Here is an 18,407-nt window from a genome sequence, read left to right as displayed (position 1 = left end):
ATAAAAATCCTACAATGTGATTTTCTGGATTTTTTTCTTTTCATTTTGTCTCTCATAGTTGAAGTGTACCTATGATAAATTACAGGCCTCTCTTGTCTTTTTAAGTGGGAGAACTTGCACAATTGGTGGCTTACTAAATACTTTTTTGCTCCACTGTACGTACTGTGTATAGCATACAGTAGCCCTTGTGGGTATGTGACTTTGACACTGCAGCGTAGAACAAGAAGAAAAACAATAAAAAGATTACATCCAGTGCTTTAGTTTGTTTGATATTCGCTGCAGTAACGTGTAGTGCTAACACAAGCAAGAGCAAAAGAGACGCATCCAGATGGCTCCCACCATATTGTCCAATGTTGTTATATGTATTGTAATGAAATCTCATACCATTATTTTTTAAAGGGGCATTATATAAAATATTTCATAATAATATGCCACTTAAAATAATACATTTTATTATTTATATAATTATTTCATCTTGACCCCTTTGGTCCTCCATAAAAACAGACCCGTAGCGTGTCCAGGATATTATACAAGAGCAAGAGCACAATATGGGGTGGCACTACCTAATTTATGAATTGGCAAAAGTTTTATTTGCAGAATATCTTGTAACTTTGTAATAACATGAATAACCAAATAAAGACATTCTTGTACTGGCTTCATATTAGATATATAGTTTGTGATACTTGTTAGATTTTGGTTACAATACCTAGAATGCAAAATATTCTGAAATAATAATATCTCAGCATCAGTTATGATTATTTCTATATGAAATGTCATAGGTGATTTAAAATATAATATAGAATTTACCTACAATACTTCGTAAATGCAAACAATATTCAAATAATCACAATACAATAGACACATTAATTTGTACATATACATGTATTTATTTTACAATATATCATTTTGATGTCATTGTATTGGTAGAAATGTGTTCAACTTACTTGCATACCTAAAAGATAATGTTTGGAAGAAAAGTGTCTCAGACACATTTACCTATTTATTACCTTGCAAATTAGGATTCAAAATGTATTAATAACCAGCCAGCAACTTGAACACGAAAACAAATAAAGAAAACAAATAAAGGCTGTAAAATATCCTCCCCAGAACACATTACATGGGTAAATGGAATGTGAGTGCTGATATCACATTCATACATGAGGTACCCTGCAGATTGATGCAATATGAAGGGAAAAACCCCAGAGAATTTACATAGACAAACAACTACATATTTACAAGGTCTCGTACCACTTCTGCAAACCTCTTGCATTTATTGATTATCTCACTCTACAAGATGCACAATGGAATAAGGCCAACAAAAAAATTAAACGCTAGACTACTGCCAAATTCAATCATAGACTCACTCTCAATGAAACAATTCAGAAGAGCTGAATATGACGGTTGCTATGCTTTCCATAAAAGCGTCTCATGCTGAAAGGTGAACTTCATCTTTAGCTTTCTAACTGACGCCTGAAGGTTTTGTGCCAAAATTGCCTGGTATTTGGAACTGTTCATAATTCCAGCCCCAAAGCATGATGCTGCCACCACTGTGGGTATGGTGTTCTTTGGGTGATGTGCAGTGTTGATTTTGCACCAAACATACCTTTTGGAATTATGGCCAAAATGTTCAACCTTGGTTTCATCAGACCATAACACATTTTCCCATGTGCTTTTGGGGGACTTGATGTTTGGTTTTGCAAACTTCAGCTGAGCTTGGATGTTTTTCTTTGTAAGAAAAGGCTTCCGTCTTGCTCCCTACCCCATAGCCCATTCATATGAAGAATACAGGAGATTGTTGTCACATGTAGCACAAAGCAAATACTTGCCAGAAATTCCTGAAGTTCCTTTAATGTTGCTGTATGCCTCTTGGAAGTTTCCCTGACCAGTTTTCTTCTTGTCTTTTCATCAATTTTGGAGGTTCCGTTCTTGGTAATATCTCTGTTGTGCCATATTTTCTCCACTTGATTAAGACACTAACTGTCTTCACTGTGTTCCATGGTATATCTTTGGAAATTTGTTTGTACCCTTCTTCTGACTGATATCTTTCAACAATGAGATTCCTCTGATACTTTGGAAGCTCCCTGCGGACCTTGGCTTTTGCTCTGAGATGCAACTAAGAAAATGTCAAGGAAATCCTACGAGAACAGCTGAACTTTATTTGTGATTAATCAGAGTCACTTTAAATGGTGGCAGGTGTGTAATGACTGCTATTCAACATGAGTTTGAATGTGATTGGTTAATTCTGAACACAGGCACATCCCCAGTTATAAGAGGGTGGGCACACTTATGCAACCAGGTTATTTTAAGGTTTTTATTTTTTATTTTTCACCCTCTATGATTTCAGTTTGTTTTTAAATTGAATTGTTCACATTATAGGTCACATTAAAAGTGGAAAAAGTTCTGACATGGTTTATCTTTCTCATTCTTTTACATCACAAAAATCTGGCATTTTAACAGGGTTGTGTAGACTTTTTATATCCACTGTATCTTTTACAGATGGAAAAGTTCAAAGAAGACCTCTTTAATAGGTTCCAAAAACCTAGGAAACTCAAAGTAGTAGGAGTGTCCAGTCCATCTGCCTTTTTCCTGCTAAGAATCCTTCTGCTGTGATTTAAATCATGTTTCAGGTCCACAACATCTGAGTAGTAAGCCTGTGCTATGGTGACAATGCTGTTCTCATCCAAAAAATTGGTGCTTGAGGGGTTAAGTGCCTGGATACCTTTCATGATTCCATAGTTAGGCGTTTCACAAAAACTATCTACCTCTCCAGTCATGGAGTCAATGACTGGGTAGTACACATGTAATTTAAAGGCATCTTTACTGTCTACCTCATTGAGCTGTCCAACTGTAGATGTTACCACCCAACCTTGCAGTGTTCTGGCTAGTTGTCTTTTTCGCTTCTGGAGGCTGTTGAAATGCTGCAATTTTCACATATTTATAATCTTTCCCCAGAGGTTGTTGAAGTAAGCCTCACTTCGGTAGTCTTCTGTTTTTCAATGAGATCAACTGCTTTTGAAAGATCTAGTTTGGGTGACTGAAGCATGTCTGACAGAAATGTTGTGCTACCAAGAACTTTCTTAAAGACTGACAGAATCCCTATGAAATTCAAATCAATTTGAGCAAGTAGCCCCCTAGCTTCTACAGCTCTACCAGGGTGACCATCCTCAGAAATGTCCCTCTTTTCACTGCTGACAAACAATCCATTAGGTTTTGACATGCTACATACTGGCAGGCCCACCTGGTGTCACTTTACCTTTGGAGTTATCTTGGTGCACCTTCAAAAACATCTCCCTTTGCACTTCAAGCACCATCATACCCTTGACCTACAAGATTTCTCCTGTACTCCAATCCACATCTCTCTAAGCATCTGATTATTGTTTTTGTTTTTTAATCCTGCAGCATCTAACTGTTCTGCTTCTTGGAATTTCAAAAACCTTTCATGCCATTCCATTATAATAGTAACTCAGCACATATAACTATAACAGCAAATGGTTCACTCTCTTTCACCTCTTTGATACTTCATCTTGTACTTATTCCTGCTAAGCATTGAAGGATTTCATTTTGAATGGTTTTGTATTGTGTATTGTGCATTTCTTGCCTGTTGTGTTTATTGATTTTTCACATTTGGATCCTGTTTACCAACTAAATGTAAAATTTCAATGAAATTCCCTCTGTTTGTTTCATTGTGACCGGTTTTAACATAGTTCTGGTTTTCCTTTACCTTTCTTTATGGTTATCCTTCGTCAGACCTAATAGTGATGTTGTTTTCCTCCATTATTTTATTCTCAACCCATGTAGCCATTGCATTGATATGGGCTTCTTTATAAGTAGTCTTCCTCCAGTTTGAATAACCATTTAATGAATTAAACACACTATTAGCAGCATTTACATGTGAGAAATGTCTGCAAGGAAAGCAGTATGTAGCTTCCTTAGACTGTGAGTACTCTAGCCCTGTATGTCTTTTGTACCACTCACTGCGAAAACTTTTTGCACTTCCTTTTTGGGAATGACTGCAAATGGATCTGGATATATCTACAAAAAAGCTGAACAAAATGTATAACACATGCCAAGAACTAAATACTTACAATTACTCTGGGACCAAATTATACACCACCTACCCACTTCATTAGGTGCAACTTTTCAACTGCTTGTTAACGCAGGTATCTAATCAGCCAATCACGTGGCAGCAAATCAGTGTATTTAGTAATGTAGACATGGACAAAGCAGCCTGCTGAAGTTCAATTCAAGCATCATATTGTGGAAGAAAGGTGATTTAAATGACTTTGAACATGGCATGGTTGTTGGTGCCAGACGGGCTGGTTTGAGTATTTCAGAAAGTGCTGATCTACTGGGATTTACCCGCACAATAAAAAGATATCCAGTGATATACCACAAATAATTAAGGCAGTCATAGGGCAAAGGTGGTCCAAAATGATACTTAGAAGGTATTACCTAATGAAGTAATCAGTGACTATTTATTTCCTGAAGTACTTTGTAATTTCTTAGCAACATAAAGTTTACAAAAACATGTAATTGCCCTTATTGAACTTACATGAATCACAAATATTTAAAGTTTTCAGCTGTTGCTAAATTAACCTACCATGCGGTCCTACTGGACTCCTTGTAAGGTGCAGCCTTGACACTGCCCTCAGCCTCCCTATCTTGCACTTCATCCTTTTCTTCCTCCACTTCATCCTTCTCTAATAATTTTGCTTCCTCTCCCACTGTTTGTTCTGGCCTTTCCTGCTCTCTTCCTTGCTCACCATCGTCCTCCCTCAATTTCTTAAAGAAATTTGAAATGTCTCCCTTTCTCTTCATTTGTCGATCTGTGACACGCACAACACAGCAAACAACAAATACATCTTAATGATTATGATGACTCAATGAAAATTGTATATCATAATTACTTTGCAGGTGTTTTCATGTGAAATACAGGTGCTGGTTATAAAATTAGAATATCATCAAAAAGTTTATTTATTTCAGTAATTCCATTCAAAAAGTGAAACTTGTATATTACATTCATTCATTACACACAGTCTGATATATTTCAAATGTTTATTTCTTTTGTGATGATTATAAGGGACAACTAATGAAAATCCCAAATTCAGTATCTACGAAAAGTATGTAGCCAGCAGCGTTAATTAACTAGCATTGGTTGTTGCTGCATAAGGCAGCTAACTAATTAGGTAGGCATGCAATTGGGATTCGTACTAGCTAGTCTAGTCACCAATGTTCACCTTTGTCATAGGCCTACCACATTTTTATTATGCAATGAAAGTACATTCAACACAGTCTCACTGTCAGGACTGGAGTTTTCACAAAGTGCAATGAAAGACGTAATGGAACGGATGGCAAGAAAAACACAAGAAAACGGCAGGCTGGCAAATACACGGACTGGTGGTGGGGATGGACATAAACTAGGCATACAACAGAATGACTGACAAAGGGCTAACAGAAGAGGGCAAACTGTATAGGGAGCTAACGAGAACTAAACGTGTGAAAACAATCGGAACAAGGCACATTCAGAAACAAAAACCAAACAAAACAGGCTATGTACAAAACCAGAAGCACAAAACAAAAACGAACCATACAGAACTTAACACACTTGCCTTAAGAACATGTTGTAAAATGTTTTAATGTCAACCCCTGATTATACAATTCTCTGATTTTGAAAACGTGTGATTCTTCCAAGATCAACATATTGTTGGTGATGTGTAATAAGCTAGCCAGAAAGCTTGCCTTACCTCCGGTAGACAAAAGTAAACTGCGAAGTAGCCTATCCTTTAAAATCACTAACTTCTGCGCTAATGAGTACTACCTAAATAAACAAATAGTGTATTATTTGTGCGCAGAGCAAGTAGTTAAAAATATATTTCAGCACTAATGCAGCCATAATGTAAAACCTAATGTTATTGATCAGGGTTCTCAAAAAGCGATAAGGTGCATTTTTATTGAACTATTGGGAGGTCAAAACTTTCCAGCGCCAGTTGCTCACTATCCAAAACAGAGAGGTTTGATTCAGTTAAGCACTAAATAAGTCAGCTAAAGCTATCTATCGATAACTAGCAAGCTTACCTGCATGTAGCCCAATCTTGATTGTTCTTAGTTGGGCCTCAGCTAGTGGCAAATCATGTGATGTGTGATGATTGGTTGAAAAAAATATTGGTTGCCATGGTGAAATCACTCTGTGGAAACTACAATGTCACTTTTACATTTTATTTAAAATTTTCATCAATTACAACGTGAGCTAGAACTTTCTTAGTAATGTAATAATTCTTCGGGTCAAAATTTTGGGTGGCAATTGGGGTGGCAAGGCTTATTTCAAAGGTGGCAGCTGCCCATATAGCCACGCCCTTCCCTGTGACTTGGTTTAAAGATTTGCAGGGCACACTCTACCTTACTAAATCTTAATTCAGGACATGGAGACTATGGGCTGCATTCAAATATGCATTCAAATACTCAATAATTATCAAATGGAACAACACAATTATGTGTCCTAATGTGCTTGATTGCAAGTAATGGCTCATTTTAAGATTAAATGTTTCTATATTTATTTGAAATGTGGTTTAATTTGGAGACCGCTGTCCCCGCATCACCCCTGTGAAGTTGTCAAGTAGTCAAATGTATTCTTTCAATGATTCTATTTCTTATACCAGCAGCTGTCCGGGAGTGCATTGCTGTAACATTCAATGGTTCAGCTTTATTCTGCTCTCACAAACATATACACACACACACACAAAGTCAGTTCCTGTCACCTATATTGATTGATACAATAACGATGTCATACACAAATGAAAGAAACAAACGTTGTTGTTCCATGAAATGAAATTGCTTTGACAGTGTAAAGTTTCTTCTTCAGTCTCGCTAGCGATTGCTCAATTCTAATGATTATTCCAAGTAGTAAGTTAGTAGATACTCGTAAGCCTATTACTGGCTAATAAGCTGTTTAAACGGCCAGTGTCAAAAGGCTGTGGTAGACGTATACTTAATAAGAAATGTTAGTCAGTTTAACAAAATGGCTTAATGGTGTCTAGCAAAATATTCAAAGTTGGCGTGATGTTAATGTGTTAGTAGGGATGCAGCGATTAACCTATTTCACTATTTACCACGATTTAAAACATCACGGTTTTGTAACCATAAAGGTTCAGTTACACCTAGTGTTTCTGTTCTCACTCTGAAAATAGGGACATTATGGTACATTATTCTTTTATGAACAATGGTTGCAGTGAGGAAAATTAAACAAATATTGTTGGCCCAACCTGCAGACGGTACGAAAATTAAAGAATGGGCTTGTTCAAGATGACGGAAATCCTATTTGCAAAACCTGCAGAAAATAGGTTGCAGACTATAATCGTACCATCAAAATCAGTCGTTGCATCCCTATGTGTGATCAAATGATCTAATGTCCACACACTATACCAACACACTATAGCTTAGTGGTGTAGTGTTTAAAGACAACCTGTCATATAGGAGAACCCGGTATAAATCCAGCGAGGGCAACAAAAGGAATCCCCTCTGAACGAGTGCCGGCTGAACTAGGCTTGCTGTCACGGCTTCGGGGTTTGGGAACAAGGAGGAGCAGGAGAAGGCGTGGTAGAAGGATATTTAATGGTATCCAGGAGAAATATACAATATATATGGTACGAAGCGTCGCACAGCTCTTTGACACAGTCGGAGACAATCACACACAAAGACAGGGGGAGCAGAGGGAACATATATACCGGGGGGAAACAGCGATGATGAGGAACAGGTGCACTAAACGGGACACAGGTGAAATGTATGATGAGACGGTGGTGTCAGAAAGCCGGTGACGTCGACCGCTGGGGCCCGCCCACTGCAGGGGGAGGTGAACCAGCAGAGGTCGCAGTTGTCACAGTACCCCCCCCCTGACGCGCGGCCCCAGCCGCGCGACGACGCCGGCCTCGGGGCCGACCCGGGGGGCGCGGAGCAGGGCGGTCCGGCCGACGCCGATGGAAGTCGCGGACAAGGACGGGAGCCAGGACGTCCTTCACCGGAACCCAGCTCCGCTCCTCCGGGCCGTACCCCTCCCACTCCACGAGGTACTGGAGGCCCCCCGCCCGGCGCCTCGAGTCAATGATGGAGCGGACAGAGTACGCCGGGGCCCCCTCGATGTCCAGAGGGGGAGGGGGCACCTCCCGCACCTCACACCCCTGGAGGGGACCATCCACCACCGGCCTGAGGAGAGACACATGAAACGAGGGGTTAATACGGTAGTCGGGGGGAAGGCGTAACCGATATGTTACCTCGTTGACTCTCCTCAGGACTTTAAAAGGCCCCACAAACCGCGGGGCCAGCTTCCGGCAGGGCAGGCGGAGGGGCAGGTCCCTGGACGAGAGCCAGACCCGGTCGCCCGGCCGATACACCGGGGCCTCCCCGCGGTGGCGGTCTGCATTGGTCTTTTGACGGCGGACAGCGAGCCGGAGGCGGGATTGTACTGCCTCCCATGTGCCCGCTGCCCGCCGGAACCAGTCGTCCACCGCAGGGGTACCGGTCTGGCTCGGCGTCCACGGCGCCAGGACCGGCTGGTAGCCCAGGACGCACTGGAAAGGCGTCACGCCCGTGGAGGAGTGGTGCAGAGAATTCAGTGCGTATTCTGCCCACGGCAGAAACTCTGCCCACTCCCCCGGCCGGTCCTGGCAGTAGGACCGGAGGAACCTACCCACTTCTTGATTGACCCGTTCCACCTGCCCGTTGGACTGGGGATGGTAGCCCGAGGTCAGGCTGACCGAGATCCCCAGGTGCTGCATAAATGCCTTCCACACCCTAGACGTGAATTGGGGACCCCGGTCAGACACGATGTCCTCGGGCACCCCATAGTGCCGGAAGACGTGTGTGAACAGGGCCTCCGCGGTCTGTAGGGCAGTAGGAAGGCCGGGCAGAGGCAAGAGGCGGCAGGACTTCGAAAACCGATCCACAACGACCAGGATGGTGGTATGGCCCTGGGAAGGGGGGAGATCTGTCAAGAAATCAACAGAAATGTGGGACCATGGCCGTTGTGGAATGGGCAAGGGGTGCAACTTGCCCACAGGTAGGTGCCGGGGTGCCTTACTCTGGGCACACACCGAGCAGGAAGAGACGTATACCCTGACGTCCTTAGCTAAAGTGGGCCACCAGTACTTACCGGCCAGGGCGCGCACTGTTGGCCCGATGCCAGGATGACCGGAGGAGGGAGATGTATGCGCCCAGTAGATGAGGCGGTCGCGGACAGACGCCGGCACATACGTACGGCCCTCAGGGCATGTGGGCGGAGAGGGCTCGTCGCGCTGCGCTCCGGCGATGTCCGCGTCCAGTTCCCATACCACCGGTGCCACAATGCATGACTCCGGGAGCACGGGAGCATCATCCACTGGCCTCTCCTCCGTGTCATGCTGGCGGGACAGCGCGTCAGCCCCGACGTTCTTACTCCCCGGCCTGTAGGTGAGAGTAAACACAAACCGGGTGAAGAACATAGCCCACCTTGCCTGGCGAGGGGTCAGCCTCCTCGCTGCCCGCATGTACTCCAGGTTCCGGTGGTCAGTCCAGACGAGGAAAGGGTGTTTAGCCCCCTCTAACCAGTGCCTCCACGCCGACAGAGCTCGAACCACGGCCAGCAGCTCACGATCACCAATGTCGTAGTTCCGCTCCGCCGCACTGAGCTTCTGGGAGAAGAAGGCACAGGGACGGAGCGTGTTACGACACCCCGTCCGTTGGGAGAGGATGGCACCGAGCCCACAATCGGACGCGTCCACCTCCACGATGAACTGGAGCGACGGGTCGGGATGGGCCAGGACCGGAGCGGTGGTGAAACGGTGTTTCAGTTCCACAAACGCCCGCTCCGCGTCCACGGTCCACCGCAACCGGGTCGCCCCCCCCTTCAGAAGGGAGGTGATCGGAGCCGCTACCTGGCTAAAGCCCCGGATAAACCTCCTATAGTAATTGGAGAAGCCTAAGAAACGTTGCACGTCCTTAACCGTGGTTGGGGTCGGCCAATTACGCACGGCGTCAATGTGAGGCTCCTCCATAGCCACACCTGTGCTGGAAAAGCGATAACCCAGGAAGGACACAGACGACTGGAAAAACAGACACTTCTCGGCTTTCACGTACAGGTCATGCTCCAGCAGTCGAGCCAGCACTCTGCGCACTAACGAGACATGTTTGGCGCGGGTGGCAGTGAATATCAAGATGTCATCAATATACACTACCACTCCTTCGCACAACAAGTCTCGGAATACGTCGTTGACGAAGGACTGGAAGACTGAAGGAGCATTCATCAACCCGTACGGCATCACTAAATACTCGTAATGGCCAGACGTGGTACTAAAAGCGGTTTTCCATTCGTCTCCTTCCCGGATACGCACCAGGTTATAGGCACTCCTGAGGTCTAATTTAGTGAAAAAGCGGGCCCCGTGCATCCTCTCCACCTCCGCAGAGATCAAAGGGAGAGGGTAGCGGAACGGAATGGTGATCTTGTTCAGCGCCCGGTAATCGATGCACGGGCGCAAACCACCGTCCTTTTTTTTCACAAAAAAGAAACTCGAGGAGACCTGTGACTTGGAGGGCCTGATGTAGCCCTGTTCCAACGCTTCCGCAACGTAGGCGTTCATAGTCTCCGTTTCGGTGCGGGACAGTGGATACACGTGACCCTTCGGGAGTGCGGCTCCGTCAACGAGGTCTATCGCACAATCCCCCAGCCGGTGTGGTGGCAACACAGCAGCCTTGGCTTTGGAGAAAACCGTAGCCAAGTCCCTGTATTCGGGGGGAATGGGCACGGCAGGCGCACTGTCTGGACTTTCCACCGAGGTCGAGCCAACGGAAACACCCAAACACCTACCCTGGCACTTCCGCGACCACCCCGACAGACGTCGACTAGACCAGGAGATGAAGGGGTCGTGTAGGGACAACCAGGGGAAACCTAAAACGACTGGGAACGTGGGAGAGTCGATGATGTGGAATGTAATGGTTTCGCTGTGTCGGCTGTCGGTAATCAGGAGGAGGGGAACAGTGCAACTCGTGACCAGACCGGACCCTAGTGGCCGGCTGTCTAAAGCTCTCACGGGCAGGGGGGTGTCGAGGTCCTGGAGGGGTATGTGCGACCGTAGGGCAAAAGACCTATCCATGAAATTCCCGGCTGCGCCTGAGTCTACCAGCGCCTTACACCGGGCAAGCAGCGGAAATCCGGGGAACCTAACAGGGACAGTGCACATAGAGAGGGAAGAGGTTAGTGGCGAATGTGCATGTGCTACCTGGGGTGATGCGGAAGTGCCCTGCCTGTCGCCTCTTGACTCAGGGAGGGAGGTGCGGCGTGGTGCAGTATTACGGCCTCGTTGCCCCCTGGAGGCACTCCGCACCTGCCCTCCCCGACGTCTGCCCGGCAGTGCAGCCGCCCCCAATTCCACGGGGACGGCGGTGACGGGTTGGCAGGGTGGAACGGGCGGGCCTCTACCGGGACGTCCTCGGGCAGCTAGCAGGTTGTCGAGACGGATGGAGATGTCCGCCAGTTGGTCAAAGGAGAGGGACACGTCTCGACAAGCCAGCTCCCTCCGGACGTCCTCGCGTAGGCTACACCGGTAGTGGTCGATCAGAGCCCGCTCGTTCCACCCCGATCCCGCTGCCAGGGTCCGGAACTCCAGAGCGAACTCCTGCGCCGATCTCGTCTCCTGCCGTAGGTGGAACAGTCGTTCACCCGCCTCTCTCCCTTCGTGCGGATGGTCAAACACGACTCGGAAGCGGCGGGTGAACTCAGCGTAGCTGCCCTGGGTGGGCTGCTCGAAGTTCCAAACGGCGGTGGCCCACTCCAGGGCTCTCCCGGACAGGCAGGAGACGAGTGAAGAGATCTTCTGGGCTTCGGTCGGCGCAGGATACAATGCCTGGAGCGCGATGTCCAGTTGCAGCAGGAAACCCTGGCAGCGGTCCGCCGCCCCGTCGTAGGCCCTGGGTAGCGGAATGGCCATCGCTCCCGTGCTGGGCGGCGTGGCTTGGGGAGGCGTAGAGACGGCCGGTGCTGCGGGGTTCCGCTGGCTCAGCTCTAAGCGCTGCACCGCTTTCAGTACGCTGTCCATTGCAGCGCCTAGGCTGGCCAGCATTGTCGAGTGTACTTGAACTGCCTCCGCAACACCGACCTCGCCTGTGGCTCCTTCAGGCTCCATATCCTTGTTGTAGTCTTGGTGTGTGATTCTGTCACGGCTTCGGGGTTTGGGAACAAGGAGGAGCAGGAGAAGGCGTGGTAGAAGGATATTTAATGGTATCCAGGAGAAATATACAATATATATGGTACGAAGCGTCGCACAGCTCTTTGACACAGTCGGAGACAATCACACACAAAGACAGGGGGAGCAGAGGGAACATATATACCGGGGGGAAACAGCGATGATGAGGAACAGGTGCACTAAACGGGACACAGGTGAAATGTATGATGAGACGGTGGTGTCAGAAAGCCGGTGACGTCGACCGCTGGGGCCCGCCCACTGCAGGGGGAGGTGAACCAGCAGAGGTCGCAGTTGTCACACTTGCCTTGTTCCTTTTCTTGTTTTATAAGTTTGATATGAAATGTAAGTGCTTTTTGAATTGAATGAACATCTTTAAACATACACTCTGATGAGTGGAAGTCTTAATTATTGTTTTGTGAGTTTAATTGCAGTAAGGTTTTACTGTAGTGCTGGACTTCTTTGAAAAGCATTAAACTTAGTGACATTTCCCCATATTTAAAATTGGTTAGAGAGTGATTGCTGTTTCAGTGCAATAGCCTATGTAGATAAGAGTATCTACTATACCTGCTCCCCATTCACTTTTAAACTTGAAGTAATTGTTAAAGTAAACGTTAGATTTTTTAATGAAGGCCTTTTTTTATTTAGTATTTATGCTTTCTTTGAGGACACTCATTTTATTTTGCATGGTGTTTGTATGATTGGGTGATTTAAAATGGACATATCCCGAAAGCATGCAGCCCACAGCAACAGGAGTAATTATTCCACCCTGACCAAACACATTTCAAGTTGTTTTCCGCTCTACCAAATAACATGTATTGTCTGTTTCACAGGCCAAAGTGAGGCTCAGTGTGATGGCTGTGTGGATTACTGCTGTGAAGGCAACCCGCCTTTCTGCTGCTCTTACTACGCTTATGTGGGGGATGTCTTGTCGTAAGTCTACACATCATACATGGACAAACACATGCAACTGGCTATATGACCAAGTGTCCTACTACACTTTTGTGGGGAATGTCCTAAGTGCACACATTATAATCACACACACAAATTGGCTGTGTAAATGAGGACACAAAAAGGATTTATGTTACAAATCCTATTTTTAGGACATTTGTAATATTTTCCTAACATTAGACCAAATAATACAATTATTTGCAACAGGAAATGGGATAAAAATGTTGTAGTTTAACCACATTTTGGGGAAATGTGGGGAAACCTTTTCACACACACACTGACCTTCTCAACTTCTCTAGCACATGAACACATCCACATCCAGTATGACTACTCCGCGATCACTACATGAGATTTAAGCTTTGAACTTTACCACTTAGCTAACAAGAAATTGCCCCTAGCCCACTTTCCATGTTCTCTTTCTCACCATCCCACCTATGTAGTCTGTTAAAACACATTCTACATGCCACCATTGAACCAATGCTTTAAATAATACTGCGAAGAGACCCTCATTCATGAAACGTGCGTACAATCAAATTTGATCTTAAAATTATTGTACGATAATTTCACAGACAGAGCTGGTGTTCATCAATATTATCTGCTGTATCCTTATGATCAGACTCACGTCTGGTTGGAGATTGGTCTACACAATGTCAAAAAATAAGAATGCTTGATTCACAAAAAGACCATAATTATCATGAAAAACAACAATTGTAACAGCCTCAGTAATTACAACCACAATTATTATATTATATATTATTATAAAATATGATGATGAGGAATATAACACATACAAACATACCACAATATTAAATATTGTACAACTATCGTATTCATGCATTATTTATTTGTCTTTATTCTGCATTTTCTATCTTATTTCTGTTGGTTTGAATTGGCTTTGTGTATGTAAAACGCTGGACAAACTTGCTCTGCCTTGCTTTTTCCAAATTACTCATTCCTATAGTATCAACATAGCTGGAGATCATAAATGGTCACTATAATTTTGGTGGCTGGCATCTTGATTAGTTAACAGGTCTTAAACTATCTTGTGAGTGTATGAATAAACCAGTGGTTCTGGATCGAGCAATTACCCTAATGATGTCAGAGCTTGCTCTTCTAAAGTACTTCGGCTCTGGGCTGAGACATGAGTATTCCGTAACTGTGCTGATTTTCTCATGGAGAATGACGAGTGGTTAATTAGCCTTTTCAGGCTATAATTTATGCTGAAAGCTGTCAATTCATAGGTTGATGATCGTCACAACCGTATAAATTCTGGGTGTGTCATATGTAAATAAGGACTGGTGCACCGCGTCCTCTCGTCCACGGCTTTATCTAATTTAAGTGTAAATCACACTTGTAGATGATTGTAAGTCTCTGCACACGTTCGAATCTGAGATCTTTTCTGAGGTTTCATAAATGAGGGCCGTTATCTTAGTCCCATGTAAGCATTGAACATATTCAGTGTGTCACATTTGAGAATCCTTTCTGCTAGGGCGCAATTAGCCTCTTAAACCATGCCTGGCTTGCTGCTAGGCCTGGGAAAAACATACAGGATTTTTGTTGCAAAGGGTTGGGAAAAAAACATGTTAACTCAATTAAATTCATTGCCTGGGCTAACCTCTCAAAACATGTTAACACAATCAAATTAATCTCTTGGGAGGGGCTTATACAGGTGCTCACGAGAATAATGCCTTCAGTGCAACAGTAACTAGCTAAGTGAAGATGGCAGTAAAATCGCCAAATATACCCCATCCAAATCTGTGGATGGATGTCGAGTTTGTGGTGAACCAAATCAGTCTTTGAGATACAAACATATCCCTTTCCTAGGTAAATCGTTCTTATTGCGATTGGACTACACACTCGCTTTAGATGATGGAATTGGACCAATAACGCTGAATGATAGGTTTTCTAAAGAAGTATGTGGCTCCTGTTGCAATCTTCTGCTAAAATATAAAAGACGTGTAGCAGGATGAGTTAGTGGTTTTGTGAGGGGAAAATAATATTATAAAATCTGAACGGAGGTGGCACGGCAGTCTCAACCCTCAGATGTACCAAAAGATTTTTGCCTAACGAACTATAGCCTGTAGGAAGGCATGCAAAAACATCTCTTCTTTTCAGAACAGCATGTAGGCAGAGAAATTCCATCCATCCATCTTCTTCCGCTTATCCGGGGCCGGGTCGCGGGGGCAGCAGTCTAAGCAGGGATGCCCAGACTTCCCTCTCCCCAGACACTTCCACCAGCTCTTCCGGGGGGGTACCGAGGCGTTCCCAGGCCAGCCGGGAGACATAGTCCCTCCAGCGTGTCCTAGGTCTTCCCCGGGGTCTCCTCCCGGTGGGACAGGACCGGAACACCTTCCCAGGAAGGCGTTCCGGAGGCATCCGAAACAGATGCCCAAGCCACCTCAGCTGACCCCTCTCGATGTGGAAGAGCAGCGGCTCTACTCTGAGCTCCTCCCGGGTGACCGGGCTTCTCACCCTAAGGGATCGCCCAGCCACCCTGCGGAGAAAGCTCATTTCGGCCGCCTGTATCCGGGATCTTGTCCTTTCGGTCATGACCCAAAGCTCATGACCATAGGTGAGAGTAGGAACGTAGATTGACTGGTAAATCGAGAGCTTCGCCTTGCGGCTCAGCTCTTTCTTCACCACGACAGACCGATACATCGACCGCATTACTCCAGAAGCTGCACCGATCCGTCTGTCAATCTCCCATTCCATCCTTCCCTCACTTGTGAACAGGACCCCTAGATACTTAAACTCCTCCACTTGAGGCAGGCACTCTCCACCAACCTGAAGTGGGCAAGCCACCCTTTTCTGACTGAGGACCATGGCCTCGGATTTGGAGGTACTGATTTTCATCCCCACCGCTTCACATTCGGCTGCAAACCGTCCAAGTGCATGCTGAAGGTCCTGGCTTGAAGGGGCCAACACGACAACATCATCCGCAAAGAGCAGAGACGAAATTGTGTGGTCCCCAAACCTGACACCCTCCGGCCCCTGGCTGCGCCTAGAAATTCTGACCATAAAAATTACGAACAGAACCGGTGACAAAGGGCAGCCCTGCCGGAGTCCAACATGCACAGGGAACAAGTCTGACTTACTGCCGGCAATGCGGACCAAGCTCCTGCTTCGGTCATACAGGGACCTGACAGCCCTTAGCAAAGGACCCAGGACCCCATATTCCCGAAGCACTCTCCACAGGATGCCGCGAGGGACACAGTCGAATGCCTTCTCCAAATCCACAAAACACATGTGGACTGGTTGGGCAAACTCCCATGAACCCTCCATTACCCTGTAGAGGGTATAGAGCTGGTCCAGTGTTCCACGGCCTGGACGAAAACCACACTGTTCCTCCTGAATCCGAGGTTCTACTATCGGCAGTATTCTCCTCTCCAGAACCCTGGCATAGACTTTCCCGGGGAGGCTGAGAAGTGTGATCCCCCTATAGTTGGAACACACCCTCCGGTCTCCCTTCTTAAAAAGAGGGACCACCATGCCGGTCTGCCATCCCAGAGGCACTGTCCCCGACTGCCACGCGATGTTGCACAGGCGTGTCAGCCAAGACAGCCCCACAACATCCAGAGACTTGAGGTACTCAGGGCGGATCTCATCCACCCCCGGTGCCTTGCCACCGAGGAGTTTCTTAACCACCTTGGTGACTTCAGCCCGGGTGATGGACGAGTCCACCTCTGAGCCCTCATCCTCTGCTTCCTCAATAGAAGACGTGACGGCGGGATTGAGGAGATCCTCGAAGTACTCCTTCCACCGCCCGACGACATCCCCAGTTGAGGTCAACAGCTGCCCACCTCTACTGTAAACAGCGTTGGTAGGGCACTGTTTCCCTCTCCTGAGGCGCCGGACGGTTTGCCAGAATCTCTTCGAGGCCAGCCGATAGTCCTTCTCCATGGCCTCACCGAACTCCTCCCAGGCCCGAGTTTTTGCCTCCACAACCACCCGGGCTGCAGTCCGCTTGGCCTGTCGGTACCAGTAAGCTGCCTCAGGAGTCCCACAAGCCAACCAGGCCTGATAGGACTCCTTCTTCAGCTTGACAGCATCCCTTACTTCCGGTGTCCACCACCGGGTTCGAGGATTGCCGCCTCGACAGGCACCAGAGACCTTACGGCCACAGCTCCGAGCGGCCGCTTCGACAATGGCGGTGGAGAACATGGTCCACTCGGACTCAATATCTCCAGCCTCCCTCGGGATCCAGTCAAAGCTCTGCCGGAGGTGGGAGTTAAAGATCTCTCTGACAGGAGACTCGGCCAGACGTTCCCAGCAGACCCTTACAGTACGCTTGGGCCTGCCGAGTCTGTCCAGCTTCCTCCCCCGCCATCGGATCCAACTCACCACCAGGTGGTGATCAGTTGACAGCTCCAAGACATGTGGCCGCAGGTCAGATGAAACGACAACAAAGTCGGACAACAGACTGGGACCGAGCTGAATAATGGATTGTTTGATAAAATGACTATGTGCCTTCAGGAATATCTCATGACGTGGACTTTTAGAAAAATATGAATTTTGGTTGTGTTTCTGTCACACATGGCAAGGTACTCTAGTCAAACTATTTAAACCCCAATTTGCGTTGCCCTCAGCTGATCATTTCCAAAGATTTTCTATTGGGTTCAGGTCTGGAGACTGGCTAGACCACTCCAGGACCTTGAGATGCCTCTTACGGAGCCACTCCTTAGTTGCCCTGGCTGTGTGTTTCGGGTCGTTGTCATGCTGGAAGACCCAGCCACAACCCATCTTCAATTCTCTTACTGAGGGAAGGAGGATGTTGGCCAAGATCTCACGATACATGGCCCCATCCATCCTCCTCTCAATAAGGTGCAGTCGTCCTGTCCCCTTTGCAGAAAAGCATCCCCAAAGTATCATGTTTCCACCTCCATGCTTCACATTTGGGATGGTGTTCTTGGGGTTGTACTCATCCTTCTTCTTCCTCCAAACACAGCGAGTGGAGTTTAGACCAATAAGCTCTATTTTTGTCTCATCAGACCACATGACCGTCTCCCATTCCTCCTGATGGTCATTGGCAAACTTCAGACGGGCCTGGACATGCGCTGGCTTGAGCAGGGGGACCTTGCGTGCGCTGCAGGATTTTAATCCATGACGGTGGATGTAGTGTGTTACTAATTTCTTTGAGACTGTGGTCCCAGCTCTCTTCAGGTCATTGACCAGGTCCTGCTGTGTAGTTCTGGGCTGATCCCTCACCTTCCTCATGATCATTGATGCCCCACGAGGTGAGATCTTACATGGAGC

The 18,407-nt window shown here is 46.5% G+C and overlaps 1 protein-coding gene across 1 annotated transcript in view; it reads left to right on the top strand.

Moving 5' to 3' along the window:
- Positions 1-18,407, top strand: part of cyyr1 (cysteine/tyrosine-rich 1) — a 31,256-nt gene that overhangs the window by 8,194 nt on the left and 4,655 nt on the right. Inside the window, exon 2 of the mRNA XM_010904391.3 lies at positions 13,037-13,136. Within this exon, the coding sequence (XP_010902693.1) occupies positions 13,037-13,136 (100 nt within the window). The remainder of the gene's footprint in view (positions 1-13,036; positions 13,137-18,407) is intronic.

The sequence above is a fragment of the Esox lucius genome, chromosome 22 (genome assembly GCF_011004845.1).
Source record: "Esox lucius isolate fEsoLuc1 chromosome 22, fEsoLuc1.pri, whole genome shotgun sequence".
NCBI lineage: Eukaryota > Metazoa > Chordata > Actinopteri > Esociformes > Esocidae > Esox > Esox lucius.
This window is presented reverse-complemented; position numbering and strand designations above follow the sequence as displayed.